General features: G+C 43.7%; 1 protein-coding gene across 1 annotated transcript in view; it reads right to left on the bottom strand.

Annotated features, from left to right (window-relative positions):
* Positions 1–800: 800 nt before the first annotated feature.
* The window catches only part of ptpn20 (protein tyrosine phosphatase non-receptor type 20), a gene marked incomplete at its 5' end in the record, with an annotated part of 83,779 nt that continues 74,378 nt past the window's right edge, over positions 801–10,201 (bottom strand). The window contains 5 exons of the mRNA XM_079511935.1: positions 801–1,203; positions 1,983–2,045; positions 2,749–2,964; positions 4,162–4,496; positions 7,738–7,828. Coding sequence (XP_079368061.1) covers positions 1,093–1,203; positions 1,983–2,045; positions 2,749–2,964; positions 4,162–4,496; positions 7,738–7,828 — 816 coding nt within the window. The 3' untranslated portion in view covers positions 801–1,092. The remainder of the gene's footprint in view (positions 1,204–1,982; positions 2,046–2,748; positions 2,965–4,161; positions 4,497–7,737; positions 7,829–10,201) is intronic.

Raw genomic sequence — 10,201 nt, 5'->3', positions numbered from 1 at the left:
TATGGTGATCGTCGTGTCTTACAGAAAATGAAATGCAAGCAAAAGACAACTGGCAGCGATGGGGGGTCACAAAGTTGACATTGCCGCCGTTTACAAACAACTTATTACAGCAAGTAAAGTGAGAATCAATATTCCTCTGGCTCTGGTGGTCAATAAAAACTTGACCTTGTTTTAAAGTCTCCACCAAACAAGACCTCAGCTAAAAAGCTGTGCATACCATCTAACCCACAGGTTCCTACTCTCGAATCGGTTCCGTGGCCCACCTCCTCCGCCCCTCCCCCCCCCCCCGGTGAAAGCGAGCCAGGGGTTACGTTCGGAGCCAGAGGTGCAACAAGTCTTTCCAAGGCACTTGATTCACTGTTCACTTCCATAGGTGACCGAAAATAAACGACAGTATCCTTTTTGATTCCTTAATGCCCTTAATTATCTCCAGCGTATGAATGCACTTATTCTTAATGACATGTCGACACATGCTTCATCAAATCCCACTCATCGTTGTGTACGCAAACGGATTCGCGCTGTCGGGTTTGCGATCCGTTTATGCTTGTGCACTTTGATGAGCGAGGTGACATTATTGCCCGATAAAAGATGCCCGCTGGTAAATATATATATTCTTTTTTTTTCTTCTTTTTTTTTGATGATTACCAGTTTTTAAGATTTCATGCAATGTAGGTTGTTAAGAAATAAATACATCTTGCAAATGAAAAGACGGTGGAGAGTGGTAAAATAGATACATTTAAATAGAAACATAAATTATATATAAAAAAAAAAAAAGAAAGAAAGAAAAATGCTCGAAACAGAAGGCAAAGTCACTCAGCCCGAAAAGGCAAACAAACTCAGTGATCTAAGTAAAATCGTTAACACAATCACAGCACTATAAATGATACGATAGTGAATTCAGAATCCTGCTTCTTTCGTATGTCATTACGGATCCTGTGGATAACAGGGGTGATAACAGTGTAACAACACGCTTACACTGTCCATACTATAGCCCGGTCGACCTATTACCAACCCATGCAGTCATAGGGTTGACCACTGCGGCGTCACCACAGCCTGCAGTCCTTTTAGTCTGTAGCTGGAGCTGCCAAACACTCACACTACTTTGTGGTCTCGGGGACTGTCCGGCTGCCATTGGTTCCCATGAAGCTGTAAGATCCCCTGCAAAACCTCCAACCAGACTTTGTAGCAGAAGAGGTACTGTTCCTGAAAGGACACGAGAGAAACAACGGCCGTTGTCTTACATCGTAATACGACGGTGTCACAAAAACAGCGGATCTATAAGCGTACATCGCGTCTCGTTGTGTGACGACACAATTTACAATTTAGGCATTTGCAGAGTGTCATAGCAGACACTCTTAATCCAGAGTGATTTAAGAAGGAACAACATATTATGTGACTAAATTTGACTGAGAGACTGCCATTGGATTTTTTTCACGTCATATGAAAGCAGGGAATCATAGCTTCAAATTGACATTGGTTGTTCAGTTTGACCCACCAGTTTTGGAGATATGGCTTATAGAGCAATGTCTTGCAGAAAACAGCGAGTTGAGAAAACAGGCTTGAAAGGTTCACTTCTGTGGTCTCCAACATTACACCTAGCTACATGTTTAAGCATGTATTTATATATATTATATGTACATGTCGATTTCAGCTCTGACACTTATTTCAGACATGCTCTAGTATGTGAAGAGTCTGCCTGTGCTATTAACTCATTTTGAAAAAAAAATAATGTTTTTCTCCGCTGGAATTTGCGCGATGGCAGTCTCTCAGTAAAATCTGGTCACATATGGTAACAGATCAAATACATAGAAATAGCCATCGAGGATCATAAGGAAGCTTATAAGAACATCTGTCTAACAGTAGAATATCTGTAAAATGGAAACTATGACACGTTGTGAGCTTGTAGGTCTCCTATTTTACACTTGCCAAGGGTTGCATTCTATTAAAAAAAAAAGTGAAGCAGTGCTGTGGCCGGTACTCACCTTGGTCTGAATCATCCCGTACCGCTGAAGTCTCATCTGTTTCACAATGTCAATCACGTTAATCTGGGGACACAGATGTATATAATGTATGTTATGTATGTACGTACTGTATTTATGCATGTACGTATGTATGCCATCCGCCCATCCATCCCTCCCGAGCATGACATAAGAGAGAGTATGACGTATCTAAATGACCGTGAGTAACGGTCAGACTCATGCAACGGACATATTTGAGGGGCGCCAGCCCTACAGGTTAAATGTCTGTTTTTAGTTCAATGTTTGTTTTAAAAACGCCATTGACAATGAAGGGACAATTTACATCATATTGTCCCTCATTACATCATAAATTATTGTCTCTTTATTGTTAATGGCATTTAATGTTTGTGTTGGCACCGTTTGTATTACATCACCATTACATCACCTAATCAACATGAGTTAGACTTTAATTATCGGCCCTTACTTCACACAGGTGTGATTTTGTATCGTCTGTCGGGTGGAAATATATGCCCCAAAAAACTCAATATCCAAACAATATCCAAAATAGCAGATCGACAAGCCAAAAACACTTTCTTTGTGCGCCGTTTCAAGCTTGTAGATCTGCTATTTCGGATACTTCTGTGTGACGCCGTAGTAGGATTAAGTATGGCGCTAACTTACGTAAAGGAAGAAAAAATAACCACACATACATACAAAGTTAGAATATGGAGATAAGAGGTTTCCTTGCCCGCACAGCGACATAGATAAGACATATGGCTCTCGCACTCACAGGCAAGTCGTTCTCGATGAGGCTGAGGATGATGTCGGTGCAGATGAGCACTCCGGCGCGTCCGATGCCAGCGCTGCAGTGCACGGTGACGGGGCCCTTGTGGTGCACGGCGCGCAGGTAGCGGATGAAGCGCACCAGCTGCTCCGAGCAGCGCGGCACGCCGTGGTCGGGCCAGCGCGTGAACTTCAGGTGACGCACAAAGTGAGTCTCGCCCGTCTGAAAAGGTGAGAAAGACCAAGTCGCTGGCGGTACTTAACCCATTGAGACCTGAGACCACATTCTAAAGATTTCTTCTAAGTAACAGTTTTCTGAAAAACCTATTTTTCTACATGACACAAATTCTGACCTGATGGGGGTGAATCTGGGGTAGAAGAGGAGAGTTACATAGTGTAGCTTTAGTGTGTTTATCAATTTCTACCATTGAGCTAATAGAGCCTGCCTGCTTGCTCAGGGGATGAATTGAATCTTGCATGACCAGCAGAGACATTTAAAATGACCAAAGCTTAGTTCGGACGACTTGCCACAATTTTTGCCACCATTTTTTCCACTTTGTGTCTCAGAGGAGGGTATGTGGGCAGTTCAGACACTCGACTTCTAGTGACATCATCGATGGGGAATCCAACCTAATAGAAACGGCAGGCTTTCTATTCCTGAAAAGTTACAATTCTATAATGGAAGCCATCGTTCTGACGATAATACAAATCTAAATATATATATTTTTAATCTTGTTTTTTTTTTGTTTTTTTTGCCTAACGATGATGTCACTGGAAGACGGGTTTCTGACCTGCCCACAGCCCTTCTATGAGACACAGACCCGATTTTTTTCTTTTTTCTTTGCTATTTTATCATGAATAACAGTGAGGACCAATTATATGAAGATAGGTTGCAAAATGGTGAAGTGGTTCTAAAGGGTGATACTCATGTCTCACCTCGGTCTCCACCATGTGTATGCTCTTGATGTAGAAGTACTCACCTCGGTCTCCGCCATGCGTATGCTCTTGATGTAGAAGTACTCACCTCGGTCTCCACCATGCGTATGCTCTTGATGTAGAAGTACTCACCTCGGTCTCCGCCATGCGTATGCTCTTGATGTAGAAGTACCCACCTCGGTCTCCACCATGCGTATGCTCTTGATGTAGAAGTACTCACCTCGGTCTCCGCCATGCGTATGCTCTTGATGTAGAAGTACTCACCTCGGTCTCCACCATGCGTATGCTCTTGATGTAGAAGTACTCACCTCGGTCTCCACCATGCGTATGCTCTTGATGTAGAAGTACTCACCTCGGTCTCCACCATGCGTATGCTCTTGATGTAGAAGTACTCACCTCGGTCTCCACCATGCGTATGCTCTTGATGTAGAAGTACTCACCTCGGTCTCCACCATGCGTATGCTCTTGATGTAGAAGTACTCACCTCGGTCTCCACCATGCGTATGCTCTTGATGTAGAAGTACTCCAGACACTGGTGGTTGTCCAGGTGCAGCTGGTAGCGGCCCACCGTCAGCGGCGTGCTCATCCTCTCGGGCCAGTACTTGTGACACTTGACCCGGCCGCGCTCCACCTCCTGGGTCATCATGGCGATGACGTCCGACTTGTTCTCCCACACCATCTGCCAGAAGGCGGGCACGGTGGCGGGCAGCGGGCCCTGGCACGAGATGTAGGAGAACTCCTCGTCGCCCACCGGCATGCGGATGTAGCTGGCGTTGATGTAGTCCTTGCTCTCGCCCAGGGGAACGCGGGTCTTGTCGTCTGCAGTGGGAAATGCAAATGAGAGCAATGAGCACCTGAGGTGGGTCGATTCCACAAAATGTCTTCTTAAATCCTCACTTCCTAAGTGGTGCTCAAAAATGTTCATGTCAAGGACTGCCAAAATTGTAGGCTATGTATTGGCCGCCGACCCCCATTTCAATATGTCCCCCCCCCCCCCCAGAAGCAAAGATATGAGTTAAAAACGTTCGCTGTTAAAGAATATACATTCAAAGATTTGAACACATTTTCACGATTTTTCAAAAATAGCAGATCTACAAGCTCATAGAGCTTATATTATCTGCTATTTTTCAATAGCTAAAGTTTAAACTAATGGTTAAAAGAGGGAAGGTAGACAGGAGAAAGAAAGAAAGAAAGAAAGAAAGAAAGACAAAACATTTACTGTATATGCTAAACGTGCAGGACAAAAATGTGTGCATTAGATTAAACCATGAAATGGAAGTAAACACAGTTTTATTTTTTACTATAGAGAGGTTTCACATGTTTCCTAGAGGTTTCAAAATACACGATTTGTCACATCTGTTAATCATAAACAAACCTCACAGGCAGACAATTGTTGCCCTGTTGTTGTTTGGCCCACAAGCTCAGCCATTCAACAGTACATGGTAAATAAAGCCAAGTCAACAAGCCTGCAGGAGGAGCCGGGCAAAACAAGCTGGTGCAGTACAGAGGCTTGTTGACGAAGAGAGAGAGACAGAGAGAGAGACAGAGAGAGAGAGAGAGAGAGAGAGAGGTGATGCACTGAGGGAGGCCAGGAATGTTTTTCGGGGGGGGGGGGGGGGGGGGGAGTCTTCCTGCCCGCCGCATTTCGCGAGGTCAAAACAACACGCGTTCGGAAATGCTCCGTGGAAAATGAAGTAGTCAGGCGCTAATACGAACGGATCGCTGCGCTACTCCCAACACAGTGGACGCTGCTTCCTCCTGAAAGCACATGCACGCTCAAGAAGACGTCCTCTGGGGGGGAGCAGCCGAAAGGCATGCCGAGCAGATGGAGAGATGTGTGGTGGTTATAGGGCATTCTCTCTAGGGTACACTATCTTTGTCATCGCCCTATAGTCCATCTCAACTCTCTGACTCCCTCTCTCTTGCCCAACAAGGAGCACTTCAAATGTTACGTAAGTTTGTGTGAATATACACACGCATAGTAGTGGTGGAAAAGTAGCATATGGACGGTGGTGATATGTAAATTAGTACATTTACATAAGCGCAGTTTTAACTACAATCTTGAGTTTATCCGAGGACTTTCAATTTTCCAATTTGACACGAGGCAAATATTGTACTCCTTACGCCACTGTACAATTATTTGACACGTTTGGTTACTAGTCACGTTGCAGATTTAGAATATAAATACTAAACACACATAAACCACATCAGTCCCTCGGGTCTTCTGTTTTCCGTTATCCCTACAAAACGGTAACCTGACTCCGCCAGATGGTGGCGGTACTGAGTACCGCCACCATCTGGCGGAGTCAGGTTAACACAACGGATGCTGGGGTTTAAGTGGTGATAAATTATTATGAATTATTGTATCTTAAACTACCCAGCATGCACCACATACAGTAATTAAAATCAGCCCCACCTTAAAGTGATGAACGCACAAATGCATAACTAATTATATACAATCCAATAATATGATTATGAAACGGGCCATTCTGCATAATGAGCACTTTTACGTTTGGTACTCAGAGTATAGTATGATGCCAATACTGTACGTTTGTATGTTTTTGTATTTTTTCCCTTTTTCTACTCAAGTCAGATTTGAGTATTTCTACGTTGTGGTACTGCTACTATTAATTCAGTAAAAAACAAAAACACCATTGTGTGTATGCAATGTGTATTACTGTATGTACACTGTAGACTCACAAATGAGTTGATGAACACCCAAAAAATATGTAACATTTTGCAGATAATTCTTATTTAACACGCACGCACTCACACACGCACACACGCATGCACACGAATCTCTACACATCCCATGTAATGTAAAGCCCATGTGTGTCAGTGATTACAGCAGTGCGTGCTTGTTCTTTCATGCTGCCATGGCTGTGGTGTCTCTGTTTACTCTTCTAGGAGCTGATCTGCAGACCTCTTATTAAACCGTAACAGAGCCTGCAATTAGCTTCCCAGACTACCGTATTTAGTGCCGCGGTAATGACCTGATAATTACGGCATAATGCTAACAGATGACACCATCCCACATTAACTAAAGGCGCGGGCGGAATTATGAGCTATTGGTACATGGTAAATAAATGCTTGGCGCTACTGTTGGGGCATTGTTTGGTGTAAAATAAAAAAATAAAAAAAAGTATTCTTGAAAATACCGTGAGTCCTAATTCCTCGTATTCCCGTAAACAACAGAAAGCCGGTTTAACCTGGCCATGCCAAGAAAAGTGTTCACAAAGGTACGGGCCCTATAAATGCCAGGGTCTGTGAGTTTACGGCTTTTTACGAGCTCAAGAACAGCGGCCAAATACAAACCAGTAGGGAAACATGTATTAAAGCATGGGTGCTAAAAATGCAGTGGTTCTCAAATTGGAGTCCGGGGATCCACAGAGGGGGGTGGGGGAGCTCACATAGCGCGCAATGTGAGCTTGTACACAATACATTTTCAGATGGGGGGTCAACAATACACATGGGGGTCCTTGACATGAAAATGTTTGAGAACCACTGTGAAACCTGTCCTGATATCACTCCCACTACTACTACTACCACTTGGGTCACAGAAGTATTTTATCTATTGAACGTACCCATCTGTATTCCAAAAATAAACAGCGATTCGGTCAGGTAATGTGACTCTTGTTTCGATTTATGATATTGAGTTACATTTGATAACATCTGCGGTTGGATTTTTTTTGTACTTTTTCACCATCAGCTGATGCTTCATGTCCAGATGAGTAACGTCGTCCGGCTGATTTCGTTGTTTACTTTTGGAACACAGTTCTTATATGACGCGATCTAAGATTTCTGTATTGGGACTCTTCTCGACAGAATACATAACTCTGTTGACCCGGGGCGTTGTCAGACTTCGGTGCTCTATAACACACATGGGCAACTGGCGGCCCGGCCGGCCACATGCGGACCCCACTTTCACTTTAAATGCAGCCCTCAGGTTAATACCCAAATACTGTTACTGATATATTATTGATTTCATCTGTTGAAAATGATGCAAAAAGGATTCTGCCTCGTAAGTTGGAACTTGGACGGCAGATGTAATGACACTTACATGGTAGGATGTCCCTGTAGCGGTTCTTGTCTCTGTTCTCCGGGGCTTTGCCCACCAAACAGTTGTCAGCAGGTTTCAGATGTTCCAGAGCCTGCAACACACATTACATCATCATCCACACTCATTATACCACTCCTTTCACAGGCTCTGGAGCAGTTGGTTCCCATCGGGTTTTTGCCCGTGACACGCAAACTAGTGCAAATAGCAGACGTACAAGCCTTGTAGACCTGCTATTTTCACTACTTTGTAAACATTTGTTTTCTATTTTATGGATTTTCTTCTTGTATTCATTCATGAAATTACTGTGAAAGGAAAAAAAATGAATTGAATTTGAATTTCATGTTATTTAAAAAGAAAAGATATAGTTTAACGTGGTTTAATGTCGTTTAATGTAATCAGAAATAACTTTTCTGTTTGGATGTATGGGCTGTCAATGCCAGAAAGTAGTTTAGTAGGCGTTCCCGCATAACTTCTGGGTATGATGATGATGTCACGCGCATACCCTCAATTCCTTAATTTCAAAGTGCCATATTGGTATCACTTTTTAATGTTAATGTTATAACATTATCACTAAAATATGTAATATTAACACTTAAGTGTTTTGACAATTATTTGGGGGCCCACTTGCAAATACCCTCTTGGCCCACCAGTGGGCCCTCGGCCCAGACGGCCGAGAAGCGCTGCGCTAGAAGAGCCTGCAACAAAACATGACCTCATCATCACTCATCACAGCTGGTTTCAGATCGCTGTGATGTAAGACAGATCATTTGACTCAATGTGTGTGCGTGCGTTGTGTGTGCATGCGTGCGTTGTCTGTGCATGCGTGCGTTTTGTGTGCGTGCGTGCATGCGTGCGTGTATTACTACTAGAATTTCGCGGGCCTTCGGCCCGCTCATCCCAGAATTGCGTTGCCCCGCGTTGCGATACAGAAGTCCACAGATACAGAAGTGCACAGTGACACGCGTTGTATGCAGCTGTTTTGTGTTGCAGCGCGCGTGTAGTGTTGTTGTTGTTATCCATATATGCGCCTCGGTTCGTCCCGTTTGTTCCACGCCAGGTGTCGACGCAGTCGTTGGCGCAAATTTCTTATTATTTTAACTGTGTATGTAATCGCGGTTAGTAGCACTGTTTTTTTTTAGGAGCACGATGAAAAGTTATCAAATAATGTGTTTGAGGGCCCTCCTATATACAGCTTTAGTCCCCACACGTCTCAATATTTGCCATTGACAAAGAACAGAGAATTTAGGTCGAAATGCCGCTAAATATTAAAATGTATTATATATATATTTTTTTTTAATTGAATGTAAATACTTTACTTATAAAAAAACCTGGCAACCCGCACCCCGCGGTCATTTTCCGCTAACCGGAGCGGTGCTCCCTAGCCTGCTGGAGGGGTTCACATCATCCCATGCACCGTCGAGAGGAAAAAGATGGAAAATAAATGCAGCCTTGAGCCTACCTACCAATGTGGTGTTGTGGAGCTTGATCACCTCCTCCTCCTCCTTTTCTCCCCAAATTGCCAATCCCAATAAATGCAAAAGTTGCCTAGTGTGAATACTTCCACAGCCTAATTACTAAAGGAGAAACTATCAGTCTTCTCCGAAATCGGTCAATGTTTGTCAACTCAGCACGTGTTGACAACGCATAGTAAACAGAAGCCGTGTGTGTGTCACACCAAAAGTGGTGACCTATAGAATCCTGTACATAGAAGCATCACGCAATCGTCTCCCTCCCTGTGTGGGTCACGTGGTGGGCTTTGAGCAAATGGGAGAGGGACTGTAGTGTTGCCAGGTCCGCGTATTGTAAGCGAGTGGTAGTGTGTGTAAGTAGCGTGTTGAATGGCATTTTTTCTGTGCTTGTTTTCATAGACGTGGCAACAAATTAGGCGGGGGTGTCGGTGCTTGTGGCGTGTTTGTGTTTATTATTGATATTGATGTTGTTTGTGAGTGTGGACGGGAGGCGGCTTTAGTGGCAGTGCAATGACAGTTTTTACGCGGATGGTGTTGAGTGTGGGCGTGCGGCGCGACATGAGGAGATAGCCGCCGATCGACGCGGAGGGTAAGGCTGTGTCGTCTTAGTGTGTTGTTGCAGTGTGTGTTGCAGCGTGTTGCAGCGTGTGTTGCAGCGTGTGAGTGACGTAGTAGCTGGTGACTTTGGGTTGGGTCCCTTTTCCTTTTGGGCACACCTTTTCAAATGTATAATAGATAGTTGTGAGGACCAAATGTCCCTACAACTAGAATGTGACAAATAGACATTGGCGAGGACCATTTCCCTGGTCCTCAGAACAAGAATGGTCGTTTTATGGTTGAAAAAATTTAAAGATTTTTAGAGAAACAATTAGAAACTACAATATTAGAAAATGATTCAGGTTGTGGTTAGGTTTAGGATTTAGAAGTTTAGGTTTAGTGATAGAAGATTTGTTTTTGGCTTTTCTGCCTTTATTGATAGTATCAAGTGAAGAATG

The sequence above is a fragment of the Electrona antarctica genome, assembly GCF_951216825.1.
Source record: "Electrona antarctica genome assembly, chromosome: 10".
Classification (NCBI taxonomy): Eukaryota; Metazoa; Chordata; class Actinopteri; order Myctophiformes; family Myctophidae; genus Electrona; species Electrona antarctica.
Note: the sequence above shows the minus strand (reverse complement) of the source record. Positions and strands in the feature narration are given on the sequence as shown.